The sequence below is a fragment of the Panicum virgatum genome, chromosome 9K (assembly GCF_016808335.1).
Source record: "Panicum virgatum strain AP13 chromosome 9K, P.virgatum_v5, whole genome shotgun sequence".
Classification (NCBI taxonomy): domain Eukaryota; kingdom Viridiplantae; phylum Streptophyta; class Magnoliopsida; order Poales; family Poaceae; genus Panicum; species Panicum virgatum.
The window spans coordinates 16,905,675-16,920,589 of record NC_053144.1 but is presented as its reverse complement, the minus strand read 5'-3'; the positions used below and the strand labels follow the sequence as shown (position 1 = coordinate 16,920,589).

General features: G+C 47.9%; 3 protein-coding genes across 3 annotated transcripts; 1 reads left to right on the top strand and 2 right to left on the bottom strand.

Moving 5' to 3' along the window:
* Window positions 1-2,225: 2,225 nt before the first annotated feature.
* LOC120650456 (protein POST-ILLUMINATION CHLOROPHYLL FLUORESCENCE INCREASE, chloroplastic-like) lies at window positions 2,226-4,100 on the top strand. The gene is made up of 6 exons (XM_039927604.1): window positions 2,226-2,668; window positions 2,756-2,840; window positions 2,947-3,139; window positions 3,248-3,360; window positions 3,486-3,593; window positions 3,756-4,100. The coding sequence occupies exons 1-6, from the start codon at window positions 2,499-2,501 to the stop codon at window positions 3,873-3,875; spliced, it is 789 nt and encodes a 262-aa protein (XP_039783538.1). The 5' UTR covers window positions 2,226-2,498; the 3' UTR covers window positions 3,876-4,100.
* A 240-nt stretch (window positions 4,101-4,340) lies between these two features.
* On the bottom strand, window positions 4,341-7,693 carry LOC120650457 (DNA-directed RNA polymerases II, IV and V subunit 6A-like). Its single transcript, XM_039927605.1, has 6 exons — window positions 7,512-7,693; window positions 6,568-6,601; window positions 6,307-6,479; window positions 6,181-6,232; window positions 4,783-4,850; window positions 4,341-4,692 (listed from the first exon to the last, which is right to left on the bottom strand). The coding sequence occupies exons 1-6, from the start codon at window positions 7,544-7,546 to the stop codon at window positions 4,623-4,625; spliced, it is 432 nt and encodes a 143-aa protein (XP_039783539.1). The 5' UTR covers window positions 7,547-7,693; the 3' UTR covers window positions 4,341-4,622.
* Window positions 7,694-11,078: 3,385 nt separating this feature from the next.
* LOC120650455 lies at window positions 11,079-13,948 on the bottom strand. The gene is made up of 3 exons (XM_039927603.1): window positions 11,983-13,948; window positions 11,771-11,903; window positions 11,079-11,691 (listed from the first exon to the last, which is right to left on the bottom strand). The coding sequence occupies exon 1, from the start codon at window positions 13,337-13,339 to the stop codon at window positions 12,353-12,355; it is 987 nt and encodes a 328-aa protein (XP_039783537.1). The 5' UTR covers window positions 13,340-13,948; the 3' UTR covers window positions 11,079-11,691; window positions 11,771-11,903; window positions 11,983-12,352.
* Between the last annotated feature and the right edge of the window lie 967 nt (window positions 13,949-14,915).

The window sequence follows — 14,915 nt, the reverse complement described above, 5'->3', positions numbered from 1 at the left end:
AGGGCACAAAGGACATTTCGCCTCGCTTTGCTGACCGGACGCCAACGTGGCCTGCCGCCGTGTCCTGCCACGTAGGCAAAAATGGTAAAAACGTAAGATTTCCAGCTACAGTAGTGCTAAATCTGTAGGAGCTCGTTTAAGAGTGCTAAACCAGCGAGTGACCTTCCCTATAATGGTAAAAATGTAAATAACCCGCATTCTGCGCAGTGAGCGGAGTGGGGCCCGCTGGACGGCGGGTGCACGGTGGGTCCGGCTCGAGTGCTTGACGGCACGGTCGTGTCGTGCACGGGGTATGGTCGGTAGGAACTGTGGCGTCCCCGTTACGGGAAAGCTGCGGGCCCGTACACGGTCTGCCGTGCGGGTCAGCGGATGGTGAATGTGGGCCCGCATGTCAGGTACACTGCACACCCACGGGCCATTTTGCGACCATTTCGGTTTCGTTAAGGAGCCATCTTATTTTGGTGTTCTTTTTCTTTAGCAGATTATAAGAGCTTCATTAAATTACGGCAGGATAACAATCCCGTACCTATCACCTTTAACTAGTCGGTAATTAGAGTCTCTTTAGAGCCACTGATGGACGTTGGTAGTTAGTTTTAGCTGGATAGTGACTATCCAATTAGCTTGAAATTCACTAATAGTAACTACCTAATTTACTTGAAATTCTAGCCAGCTTAGCTGATCAATTTGCTAAGTAGATCCAAACTGAGGCCTTAATAGAGGAGCACACAACATTACTAATTAAAAACATTGTTTTACAAGCCTTTCGTGTTCTAAACATCTTGTGCCTTACGAGCGTAGAAAGAAAACTAGTTTTTACAAGTGTAGTAAGAAAAAGGTATATTTTTACAACACTTATAAATATGTATTTTATAAGCAAGGCAAAAAAAGTCATTTTGTGAAACTATTTCTTTCAAAATAGATGAGACACTCACATATACGTATATATACTCATTTACCCCTATAAATACACATATGCATCATATTGGTACCAGCACCTTAGATAGAGTGAGCCAGCAAATCATGAGATTGATAAAATCACCATACTACCTCAATACCTATGAACACGTTGCCTACCACCAAAAAATACTACCAAGAAAGAATACCACCGATTAAAAAGAGTGAATCCAAAAAGAGTGAATCCAGCGGCAAGGGAGAGAGGGTTGCGCGGCAGCTGCTAACTTCGGCGCCGCTGTAGGTTGCCAACGATGGACAACTATAGTTCAGGGATGGCACAACCAAGGTTTTGGGATTCAATTTCGGAAAAAATTCGGTCCCAACCGAATTGGGCGAATTTCGGTCAATTTCGGTCGGTTTTCGGTTAGATTCCTGAGAATATTCGAATTTTGAAGCACTAAATTCGGTTCGGACCCTTCCGAGATAGGTGAATTTCGGTGAGATTCGGTCAATTCGGACCGAATCCCAGAACCCTGGGCACAACCTGTGTCCCCTCCCCCGAGTCGTCTAGGGAGATTCTAAAAAAAAGTCATCCAAGGAGAACTGGGAAAGTAACGCAAGAAACTCTACTCCTCAAGAAGTGTATGTAGGAGAAGCACCAATACAAAATTACAATCTATTAATAATATTGAATTGTGAAATTTTTCATACAGATATTGTTGTGCATCTTGTTTCTCTACAAGGGCAAAATCACATTGACTCATGAATAGCAGGAGCAAAAATCACAAAGTTAAGGAAAATAATGTTGTAATCATAATTGCACTGCGAAGTAGAAGCAAGAATACCAATTTATCTAAGGATTATTCTTAATTTAAACATGAAGACCATCTTATGACACCCTTGTGAAAATGACGATAGAGTCGTCCACTGAGAGAAAGCTAGACATGTAGTAGACAACACTAGTTCATAATGATACAAGCATACAATACATAATTACATGGTACGGCTTCAAATCAGTTGTAATTGTTAGTGTTAAACTATTTCTTATTCCTCTCTTTTTCGCAAAACAACAATAACCGGTTGAAGGAAAATTTCCATCACCGTTTTCATGCCTACACGCGGCACGATCACGTATCTTTCTGAAGATGACATCATGATCGTGCCATATTTTACCAAGCCAGCAGAAATTAAAACAGGGAGAAGCAGGTGGGAATTCAGTGATGAGGGCGAAGATACGAAGCCAGGATATTTTGGAGTCGCGAGTTTTGACCACCGCGTGCAGGAGATGATCTTTTCCCGGTGAAATCCAAAGCGCGCCCACCTCCCAGCTTTGTCCCGTTCCCGCGGCTAAAAAAGATCAAGCAGATGAGCTCGTGCTTTGGTCGCCAGCGGGCAGCGCGGCATCATCCACTCCGGACACACTCCCTTTCGCTGCCGCCGCCTCCCCACCACACACGTCCACCCGCATCCATCGATCCACCCACCCCTATTTACGCCGGCGGGCGGCCTGCTGCGGTGACGCCGCCTCCAGCGCTGCCCGAGCCTGCCGGAGCACGCAGCCACAGTTTGGCAAGTTGTTGCAAGCAAGAACGACGATCCGATCCATGGCCACGCTCTCCTCCTGCACCCGCCTCAGCAGCGCCGGCGCCGCGGCTACCCGCCGGCAGCCGGGCCGCGCGGGCGCCGTGGTCACCTGCCGGAGGTCCTCCGCGAGCGTCCGCACTGCCGCCGCCGCCACGGCGGCCCCGGCTGCCGTCGAGCAGCAGAGCAAGGAGTAAGAACAACGACCTTGCCAAGCTCGTTATCATCTTGCAGCTAGCTGCTGACTGTGACTGATGCTGGGGGTGCGGATTGTTCCCAGGGCGTCGCTGCCGACGTGGGCGGAGTTCGAGCTCGGGCGGGCGCCGGTGTACTGGAAGACCAGCAACGGCCTCCCTCCCTCCCCCGTGAGTCCGAGTCATCCTCCATGGACGACCATCTTTCAATTTCCTTTCCGATCGGTTCTTGCTTTGTTTCGTTGGCACTGATGATGGGTTGCGCGTCGATGGGCAGGGTGAGGGCCTGACCCTCTTCTACAACCCGGCGGCGGCGAAGATGGCCCCGAACGACGTGTTCGGCGTGGCGTTCAACGGCGGCTTCAACCAGCCCATCATGTGCGGCGGCGAGCCGAGGCAGATGACGCTGCAGGTCAGGGGCAGCGCCGACCCGCCCATCTACACCATCAGGATCCGCGTCCCCCAGCACGGTGCGCGATCGATCACCTCCTTCTTGTCCCACGGCGGCGCACGAGCAGACAGACACTGATGAAGCCAGCGGCGTTGCTGATTGCTTTTGCTTGTATGTTCTGCTGCAGCCGTGAGCCTCGTCTTCTCCTTCACCAACGGGGCCGAGTGGGACGGGCCCTACACCCTCAAGTTCAAGGTCCCCAAGCCATGGCAGAACAAGCCGCTGAGCTTCTTCAACGAGGTGATCAACTTGATGATTCAACTTGTAGACTCTAGTGCTTCATTTCAACTTGATACCACTATGAGGAGAAGGGGGATTTTGTTTGGTGCTGACTGGCCGGTGTGAGTGTGTCCATGGCGGTGCAGGGCCTGGCGAACGAGCTCAACAGGGAGGGCGCCTGCGACCGGGCCATCTACCCCGACGAGAACATCGCCATCACCAGCTGCGCCATAGAAGGCTACTACGAAGAGGGGGTGCGTGACCATTCTTCTGCCGTTGGTTCATCGCCCGCTGCTCTGCTGTTACTCTACTTCTCTGTTCTCTCTGGCTTCACCATTCATGTGTTCAGTGACACCATCATCAGGACTGAAACTGACTCTGATTCATGCCATGCCAATATGACATGGGCATTGCAGGGAGACCGGTGCAAGCTGGACATCGTGAGCGGATGCATGGATCCCAGCTCCAACCTGTTCGACCCGCTGGCCACCGTCGACGACGGCTCGTGCCCCTTGGAGTCTGATTCTGAGGAATGAAGGGGCTTCATCCGCAGTGACACAGTGAACGCGACTGATAAAGAAGGGTACAATGTCTGTGAAGCTTTGTGATAGTGAGATCCAGCCATACAGGAGTATGTATGTATGTATGTATTTAACCACAGCAACACCGTTTTGGTGAACAACATGTGAATTGTGACCAACCTTGCACTAGTTATTCTGGTAGTTTGCCACCTATCTGTGCAAACTCTGTTAGAAAACCAATCTCAAAGTCTCAACAAAGCAGCAAACCATTGCCATGGGTTTGCGGCTTGGCCACTAGATCAGCTATAGGCGCTTCCCAGATGTTGCGTCTCTCCGTAGAAAAACGGCAAAGACAACTAGAAGACGCACTTAGCAGTGCAGGGTTACAAAGATACTTCTCACGAGTCACTTATCAGGTTCATGAATCAACCGGCCACAGCTCTCAACATCTTGCGGAAACAACTTGACCATATCCGATAATGGACCAGGCGAACAAACCATTAGCGAAGTTCAACGTCACAAGGTGAAACACGAGCGTGATGCAACTGCATGTCTGAAATTGAAACAAACGGAGTGCAACAGAGCTAGTGAGCAACAGTTGCAGAGTGTAAGGCGACCACAGACGTTGAGGTTACATAGCATCATCTCGTCTCAGTTCATCCACTACAGCATCCACATATGTAGGAGTAGCATAGACCATTATAAATACAGGAAAGTCCAGCTGCACCACAAAGGCCTTCCACGCCGAGTAGCTCAGTAGCTTCAGTCCCCACCAACTTGGCGTTTCCATGAGTCCTCCACGATGAGCTCATCAACTCCCCAATCCTCATAGCTGTTTTAGCACAAAGTAAATAAAAATGAGGTTTTAGTAAAGCTGTGCGAAATTTCTTTAAAAGGTTGGAGCTTTTCCTTTGAAACTCACCTTCCATCAGGTAAATACCGCCTGATTGTGAAGGGGATCTTGCGCGCTCTCAGCTCCTTCATTGCAATCTAACATTGTGCAAATACATATGGATCGTCAAAGCAGGCATTACACAAATATGGCAAATTGTATGAGAAATGGGAGAATGCATCTGAAATTTTTTGAAAGGAATTATTGAAATTTGACAACTAAGGTGGAATTTCATTTTACAATACAGTTTAATAATGCATTCGATGTAATTAACTTTAAGCTATTAAACCCCTTTAGTTCAAATGACTTTGACCTTCCCACCCATAGGGCGGTAGAAAGTCAACAAAAACATACTTTAAGAATACCCCGGTGTATGAGCTATTTGTGATTCTCTGGCTTGGCTCCAAGTCCAGAGAACTCTAAAAACTTATTTCTTCATCCAATTCCAGAGGGGGGCTTGTCTCCAGGAATTAATAGCAGGTACTGCGCACTGTACATTAGAGGTAGAAACCAGAATAACTTGGCAGTCAATTTGGCCATGTCATGAAATCATAGGAGATTCATGATTCTACAGCACGACAACACTATTTTTATAAAATCCACTATATCAGCATGCACATATTGTGAATTTTGAATTTTTCAACTAGAAGAAAACTGTCCCCTCTATTTGCTGTTCCTAAGCCCTTCTAGTTCTGGCATCCCAGTCTGCAACGATGCATTGTCTCTCTAAACTAGAACCCTTAATGTTCTTCTAGTCATTCTAGCTAAATTCTGCACCCTAGTTATCTCATTGTTTATAAACTTCACACATGTAGATGCTATACTATGTTGAGACAATGAAAGCTTCCACAAAATACATTGGAACCGATATTTGAGGCCTCACAGAAAATATAGAAGAAGTTAGACATATTCATGAGCCATACAACAAATCTGTTGTACAATAAAAGTATGCTTGACTATCAGACCATCAAACTGATTTACCATTTTTTTTAAAAACTAAAAGTCAAATCATTAGCCACATGATTTCAGAAAAGGTAGTACTACTACTTGTAAATGGCATAATAATATCTCAAACTAGCAAATATCATAATGAGAAATGCAAGCTACCCAATATTCTAGCCAAAAACTAAAATAAAAAATTCAGTCAGTTTCATTTGTGCAGATTGATCGAAATAAGATGCAATTAATAGTTAATACAAGTGAAAATCCATTATGGGGCATTCTCAAACTACATGCTATCGCTATTAGATATTAAATGTTTCCACCATGAATAGATATCTGTTATGCACTGCATTTAATGTATTCATTTAGAAAGCAAAAGTGCACTCTGAAAAGACTTTTGGAGTTTTACTAGAAGGAAAAGAAAAGGGCTAATGTTTATATGAAGAATCCCAATTTAAAAGCTACAAAAACCAAATTTAACTTTACCTCAAGAGGATCAGTTTCTCCCTCAAGCTCAACCATTACTGGAGCATTCATGCTGTAAAATAACAGCGACGGTCAGTATTAAATTGAAAGATATCTTATACAAATTCAATAATCTGAGAAATTAACCTTATCTGCAAAGCCCGTGTACCCAGGATGCGTGCACGCTCATACTTCGTCATATACTTTGACGTTTTGCGCTCACGCTTGGCCTTTTCCTGTTCCTTCCCTTCACCCTCTGCATCTACCACATCATCAGGGGCATCCTCATTGTTGTTCTCAAGCTCTTCCTCAGCCCCTTCCTGTTCAACAAAAGTGAATTGGTTGCATCAGTCATATTCATATAAGCTCTTATAAAAGTCGAATGGAACAATAGCAATGGATCTGCACCTCAATCTCAGGTTCTGGGGGCTCATCCTCGTACCTGCATAACAAAATAAAGAACTGTAAAGCTCCTAAATTCAGTGAAACAACTATGTAACAGCAGGCATAGTGATTACAGCAACCAAATAAGTTTAAGCCAAGACCATCTCCAGCAGTTCCCCAATAATCGTTTCCCAATAACTGGTATTGGAGATGTCCCAATAGCAGTTTTAGGATTATTGGGAGAGTTGCTTTTGCAGTCTCCCAATAATCTTGTCCCAATTCAACAACATATTGGGAAAGCATTAGCCCTCCTTTATTTGAGGGGAGTTGGGGTGAAATATTGGGACAACCTAATAGTTATTGGGGAAAGGGAGATGTATTGGGGAACTGCTGGAGCACATCCATCCTTTTCCCAATAGTAGGAGTTTATTGGGGAATGGGGGGCTGCTGGAGATGCTCTAATTTATTACCTCTAAGTTCCAACGAACCAACAAAACCCACAAGTCTAGTCACAGTTTGAGCGAGACAACGCGGCTATAAACAGTGAAGCCCTTAAAACTAAAATATCCAACAGATAAGAGATAACGAACTAAATCTACAGGTATCACCCTTAATTGGAGAGGCTTCTGACTCATGAACAAACTTGGCCAATCAAAAAGGTATCCTTTACTGACAAAAAACGATAGGAAATCAACTCCAAGACCACCCAGTTTACACCCCCTACCCTACACCCCATCTCCCTCCTGAATAAAAAGAAATCCCCCCACTCTCACAAGGAACGCCAAATCAATCAACATCGACCCGAAATACTACCAGTAAACAATGGGAGACGTTCTCTCGTTCGAGGGTAAGCGGGGATTAGCAGAGGCCGTGCCTATCGAACCAAACCCTAGCAATGCTCCGCTAAGCTTTGCGTGACCAGACGAAATAAGCACGAGAGAGGGGGAGGAGGGAGGGAGAGGTCGAACCCCATGTCCATTTCGTTGTAATCGTCGTCTGCCATGGCTTCCGCCGCCCAAGCGCCGCTGCTCCGGTGGTTCGCTCGCTAGGGTTTCCGCCGGATGGGTGGGGGAGGGGAGGAGAGGAATTTGGAGGAGAGCGAAAGAAAGGCCCAGGGTCCGGTCCAAAAAAGGGAACGAGATCTTCTGCAGTCGTGCTCTCCCACAGCTCTCTGCAGTCATCACAATCTGCATCGTCGAGTGCGAACCAACGGCGATCATGCACCCCAAGCCTCTCAGTCTCACAAAAATGGCCCATGAAGCGGCCCATATGAGTCCAAGCCATCTCTGCTCCGTCTTCGTCTTCCGCATTCGACACCACCGCCGCGCGTGCCTCGGCCACCGCCCGTGCTCCTTGGGGGGCTCCCGCCGGCCACCGCTCCAAGGCAGGATGTGGCTAGTGGCGCATTTGGCGCTGACCGGCGCAGAGGAGGCGCTGCACGTCTGCACCTGCCAGGGAACATATGGCGCTGTGGAGCACGGCCACCGCGATGTTGCCGCTGTTCATCGCCGCGGGGTTGTACACTCGTATTGAGCATGGCGTTCGTCGTCGCTGTTCATCGGCGTATAGGGTGGCTGCCCGACGATCTGAACCGGTCGAGGCTGGACAGTGTGTACTGGGTGCTGGCATTGGTCGCCGCCATGAACTTCAGCTGCAAAAGTTCCCGGCCGTCGGACGTTCGCGCGTGGCTGGCTGGCACTAGCGTCGCTGCTGCCACCTCTCACAAGAATAGAAAAACGTGGCAGCCATGGCGACGCACAGCTGGATGCGCGCTGTGGGCGGGGCCGCCCCTTCCTCCGCGCGCTCTGGCCTCGAGCTCCAGCGGGCGGGGCCACGTGCTCCGGCCGCGTGCTCCGTCAGGCGGGGGTCGTGCCTTCCTTCGCGTGCTCCGGCCTGCAGCGGAGCCCCACATGCGGCTCCCCCAGTGGAGCTCAGCTCACGAAGGAGCGCAGGGAGCGCCGGGGCCGCGCCGCCGTGGTTGCGGAACAGGCCAGGCTGTTGTTGGGTCGAGGTCCAGCGCGTGAAGGGTGGAGCGCTTGGGGAGCTTGTCACCGTTGGATTGGCGCGGGCGGCGCGGATGCGATGACTGCAGAGTGCTGTTGAAGAGCGTGACTGCAGAGGATCTCGTTCCCCAAAAAGAGGGTGGGGATCCTATATATCCCTAATACGCTCACGACACGAATCTTGAGAAGAAAAACTTCTGGGGGATCCGATTCTTTCTTTCATTTTACAAAAGGGTCCATTTTTACTACATTGAACACTTTGTTCCCTTCACCCTCATTTTATTCCCAATCTCTCTCTCTCTTTCTCTCTCTCTAAAAAGTTCAAATGTTATGCCACGATAACCTATATTATAATAAAAAATGATTAAAGAAATTTTCATGCAGTATATGGTTAAGCTCTTTTTTTAATGGGCAGTATATGGTTAAGCTAGTGCCATATATTTTCAACTTACAAAATAAGCACGAAAATTTTAAATTAGACATCCAGATTTAATTTGGGTGTGGGGTGTAAAATGGACCAATTTCGCCACTACTGGGATTCAAATGATCTGAAATTTATATATGAAGAGATGAACAGTAAAATTGCACTAGGCATTGTATAAAATTTTTTTCTTGACCTTCAATTAATTCTCTTTGCGACATGATTGGATTGGAGAAAATTGAGGGGGTTTTAACTTGTAAGGATTTAATCTCTAATTCTTTTCAATCCCATTAAATTTGGATTGCGCATGCAACTTAGAAAAAGGAGCATTTTCTTTGGATTTTCAAAATTGTCCATCAACTCAATAAATTTTTTTAAAAGGGCAGGGTCCATGTCGATGCCCGGATATAACTCATAAATCAAAGTTGTCGAAACATATATCAGATACATACATGAGGATGAACTAAATAAAACAGTAAAAAGAAAAAAGAAGGAAAGAAAAAACTAAACCGAAAAGTCCTAACATGTTCACCTACATAAGCTTGACAATATATACATAATTGCTGGTGTCACCCACATAAGCTTGTATATATTTGGGCTTGCCAAAATTTAGATAACAAACCAATCAGGCCCAAAGAGCCCAAAGCCGTGCCCATGGGCGCCTTTCTTCTTCTTTTCAGGGCAGAGCGCCAGAGCCGCACCAGAGCAGCGGCATCTAGCACGTCCGACGCCGATTCTTTCTTGCGTACGAGAGGTAGTATTAAAATAGTGAGAGCAAAGAGCCCAGTTCAGGCCTTCAGGGTAGCTGTGCAAGTCTGCAACGAAGTGCGAGCTCGACCCCAAACAGTGGCGGCTTGCGAGAACAAACCTCTCGTAACTTCACATGACGAGGAGCAGTATTTTCAGCGCACGGAGAGGTTGGACACAAGCCAGGAGGAGAGCTGGTATTAGTAACAGCGGAACCATGGTGTCGGCAGTGCCGAAACAAATCGACAGGTCATGTAGCACCACTGTTCTTGCCCGCACGCGGTCTGCAGCCTGCAAGCTGCAAAGGCCAGGGCAAATGGATGGATGGATGATTGATGATAGCAAATGTGCTGACCCATGCGTGCATCACCCTTGCTGGTCTTTGGCCGGATTCCAGCAGACGGCACTACCTTTTGCCGGATGTTAGCCGCTGACGAGTTTCTGAGGCGCCTACCCCCTAGGTATACGCAAGATTTAGGCTTGTTTAGATGTAAAAATTTTTGGATGTAAAACATTGTAGCACTTTCATTTATATTTAGTAATTATTGTCTCATCATGGATTAACTAGGCTCAATGATTCGTCTTGCAAATTACAAATAAACTGTATAATTAGTTATTTTGTTTAGCTACATTTAATACTTCATGCATGTATTAAAAAATTCGATGTGATGGGAATCTTATAAAATTTTGGAATTTTGAAAGGAACTAAACAAGGCCTTAGACCTTGTTTAGTTGATTGGATAAAGTTTTTGAAATGAAATTTTTTCACATTTGAAATATTAAATATAGACTAATCATAAAACTAATTACAGAACTCGTATGTAAACTACAAGATGAATTTATTAGGACAAATTAATCCATCATTAGCACATAATTATTGTAGCAATTTAGTATCTAATTATGATCTAATTAAGCTCATTAGATTCATCTCGTAATTTACAAGCAAACTATGCAATTACTTTTTTATTTCGTCTAGATTTAATATTTTATGCATGTAAAATTCTCATTTGATGTGATAATTTTAAAATTTTAAATTTTGCAACTAAACAAGGGCTTAGGAGTAAGATCTACTCCCTCCGTCCTCAAATAATATAGGACATTCTGAATTTTTTAGACAGATTACAGATGTAGAGAAAAAACACATGTACCCCTCATTAATATGTTTTTTTATTCTACTCGCACCATAATCAAGAAGATTAGCATGTCTTTTTTTACTCCCCTAGCCCCCTGCTTCATCCGGTAAAAAAGAGTCCTAGATATGACCACCCGCAATTGATTTTTTACAAAACTTGCACTAAAATCAAGAAGATTAGCATGATTTTTTTTGTTCAAAGAACCTAGAATGCCTTATATTTAAGTACAAATTTTAAACCATCCAATGACTTAAATTCTACAATAATGACTTAAATTCTACAATGGAGGGAGTACTTGGAAGAAGATACGACAGCACAGCTAAACATGTCCATGTCTGTGTTCTTATCTGCACAACACAGAAAATCCTCGAATGGATGATTTGCATCAAGGGCCACCCAGAAAAAAGAGAAAAAAGAGAGGAAAGATGCGCAGTCGCCAACAATTGCGACGGCGACCAACAAATGCGCATCGACACTTCAACAGCATGAGCACAACTGCGTCAGTGAGCAGGGTTCCACACCTTTCCTCTTATGCATCTTCAGTTCTCGTTGCATATATGTCCTCTATACGAGTATGATCCATTTATCCACGAGCAATGATTGCACGATCCATTTTCAAAACATGATCTGTGGGGAGGTTACTCTGGCATCCAGCTATCCTGACTCGCCAGGGAGCAATCCACACTCTAACCTGATCGCCTCCAGGAGCTGAGGTGATATCACCTCCTTTTCTTCATCTGTACTATTTTCCTTTGAGCTTTTCTGGGCCAGTTCTGCTCCCCAACCTCTGTACAAAAATCACTTTGTTCGTTTCTTGTGACACTAGAACCGATCCTGTCGCCTCCTGTTCCATTGTACGTCAAAGGATATCAGATGAATTCAGGTACTCAGGATCTAATTATTCTCTATTGCAAGTTACAAACCTCCAGTTCTGTCAGCTGCTGGATTGGAGTCCCATCCCATCCGCTCTGTTCTTTATGTTCACAATAGCAAGAGGATGCTTCTTGAAGTGTGTATTTATTATTTTCGCAACTCCTGTGATGACATTATTCCTCCCTAAGACATAAATCAGATGCTTAGCGAAGCATCTTAAAGTTAATGCAGGTAAAAACTCGGATAAGACCAAGAAAGATACCTATGGAGAGTACTGGCCGTTTCTTCATTTTAAGCGCTTGCTCCGCGGCAGCACATTTGGTTTGATCCGCTGGATGGTACCGAACCTTTTAGAATGTAATCAAATTTGGTTGTCTGCAGAATGCAGAGATAGAGATTGCATAATTGATAGCGGAGAACACTACAATTACGCACAAATTGTTTCTACACTTCTATAATTGATAGCGGTGACCACTACAATTACGCACAAATTGTTTCTACACTTCCATGATCTCATGACCGATGACTCTGTTGTGCGCTGTGCCATGACCATGAGCCCATGATATCCATACTTCCTTTGACGGATTCCAAGCGGCAAACGGGCAAACACACTCCGGCCAAATCATCGTCGTTCAACCACTAACGTTGGAGTTCTCGTCGTCGAAGTCCAGCTTCCACCACGGCTTCCCCTTCGCCCTGCGTGCCAACTCCTCGACGCCATTACCGTCGCTGTCCTCGAACACCATCTCTTCCTCGTCGTCTACCTCCTCGTACCTCCACTCCAGCCCCTTGAGCACGTCCATGTCCCGCCACTTGACGGACACTGACGGCGCAGCGTTCCTGGCTTTCCCCGAGATGATATCCGCCCAGTTGAACCCCACGTCGGCCCACCTCGCCAGCCTGGACTCCCCGCCGACCACCACCGATCGCACGCCCCTCTCCCTCGCCACCCGAAGCAGGGAGGCGAGGTCGGCCTTGCCAGAGACCAGCATCAGGCACCCCACGGACCCTTCGTCGAGCACCTGCTGCGCGCGCTCCCGGAGGGACGCGGCGGGCGTGCTGGTAAGCGCAACACGAATGCCGGCGCGCCCGAGCTCGTCGGCAGGGGTGGCGGCGGTGTCCGCGCCCGCGGTGAGCTCGCGGGCGGCCTTCTCGTACTTGGAGAGCTTGAGGGAGAGCGCAGCTGCGAGGCGCACACGGCGGTCGCCACGGGAGGAGTCGATGCGGGCGAGGCGCTTGGCGTGCTCGCGGGCGTGGATGGCGTCGAAGTGGCGCAGCAGAACGTCACGGGTGCGGAAGCGGCGCCCGCAAACGCGGCAGAGGTGGGTCGTGGCGGCGGGGGGCGGGAGGCGGTGGGTCGGGTGGACGAAGGCCGCGGAGAGGCGGAGGCGGCCCAAGGAGGTGGCGGCGAGGTGGAGGCGCACGGCGGCGTCGTAGAGGGGCAGCGTGGTTGGGGGACGCGACGCGGCTAGGTCCCAGAGGACGGCCACAACGGTAGTTGGTTTGCGGGCTGCCGGTGCGGCGACGGTGGAGTGGGAGCGGAAGAAGAGAGGGGCGAGGAGTTCAGGGGCTGCGGCGAGGACGCGGCGCCGAAGAAGGTGCGAAAGCAGCGGGAACATGAGGAGCGAATCGCCACGGGGGGCGAATGGTGATCGGCCACAGTCGATTGGATCCAGGGGTGTAAATTAAATAATAGGTTATTTTTGCAAATAGCATACGCGCAGAAGCAGCATCCCTCCTGCGCCGCCTCCGCGCGGCAGAGCCGGCCTCGCCGTCGGCCGGGGCCCAGCTAGGGTCTAGGATGGAGCCGACGCGGTGGCGCGGGACCTGGGCGAGGGTGGGCACGGGGAGATCTCGCCGGCGGAGGGGGCGTCCCTGCTCGTGTCCGCGGCCGGAGTGAGTCTTGGAGCCGGTCTCGAGGTAGCCGAGGCTGGACGTGCCGCGGGCCGCAGGGGGTGGTGGGGTGGGGGAGCTGGACGCGCCGCGCACCGCGGGAGGGTGGGAGCAGGAGATCTCGCCGGAGCAGAGCGCGGAGCACAAAGGGGCGGAGCAGCGAGCCGGCGGCGGCGCACGCGGGCGACGGGGAGGAGGTGGAGATGACAACGCGGCCTTGCAGGAGGAGGAGGGCGCCGCGGCTGGCCTGGGGAAGAGGGACTGAGGGAGGTGGATCCGTTTCTGCGGGAGAGAAGGATACGTTTCTGAGATCCGTTTTGATGAAGTACGTGAGAGAGAGAGAGAATAGGAAGTATGTGTTTCTTTTTCTTTTCTCGTGAATTAAATCAGCTCTAAAATCCATAGAATGCATTTGAGCAAGTTGCACCAGAATGACAAATTTGCGAAACCGCTTTGAGAGATGGCAAAACTGCAAAATCAGTTTCTCATAATGGTGAAATCGCCAATTTCTCGAGGAAGGGTGCGGAGAGAATGAGAGGAGCATTTGTTTGCGTGTGAATGGTGGTCTAAGCTTGTAGTGAGCAGCGGGCTCTGAGGATAACGTCTTCCACAATCATTCTGTTCTGTTGGCAACCAGCAGCAGTATTTTTTTTTCACACCAAATTAACACCAGCCACTAGTCAGCCAGCAGTACTTTTCTCTCATAGTAAATCAGCACTAGCCACCAGCTACAGCCAGCCGAACAGAGTAAAAGGTGCCGGTGCTCAAAATGAAAAGAGCATCGCTTCTCAAAATTCTTTTTTTTTGGAAAAAGATATGTGATTCATATCATGGAAAATAATTGGTGGTACTAGAGAAGAACAACTTGACACAAAACAACATATTCAAAATAAAATTATATCGAATAGCTCTCTGGTCATCTTCTTCATTCGATTGTTGGTCTTCCACTGGAGCTTGAAAAATGCGAAAGAGGCACATGTCGGATTGCGTTTCCGGTAAGTCCACCAGGGATATGCCCGGCGGTAAATTTTAGATGAAGGATTCTAGAGCCATGGGGTCGATGGTTACGTGATGACGCAAGAGATTAGACAGGTTTGGACCACTAGAGTAGCGTAATACCCTACGTCCTGTTGGTTGCTGCATTAGAGTTTGCGGGGTGGAAGGTTGAAGATGATGTCACGTCTTTTCTATATATCTCCCACGTCCCCTTTATAGCCTAGGAGCCATAGATTACAAGTAAGGGAAAAGATCTACTCGAGTTGTTTACAAAGAAACCGGTCGGTTAAGATACCTAGATATTCA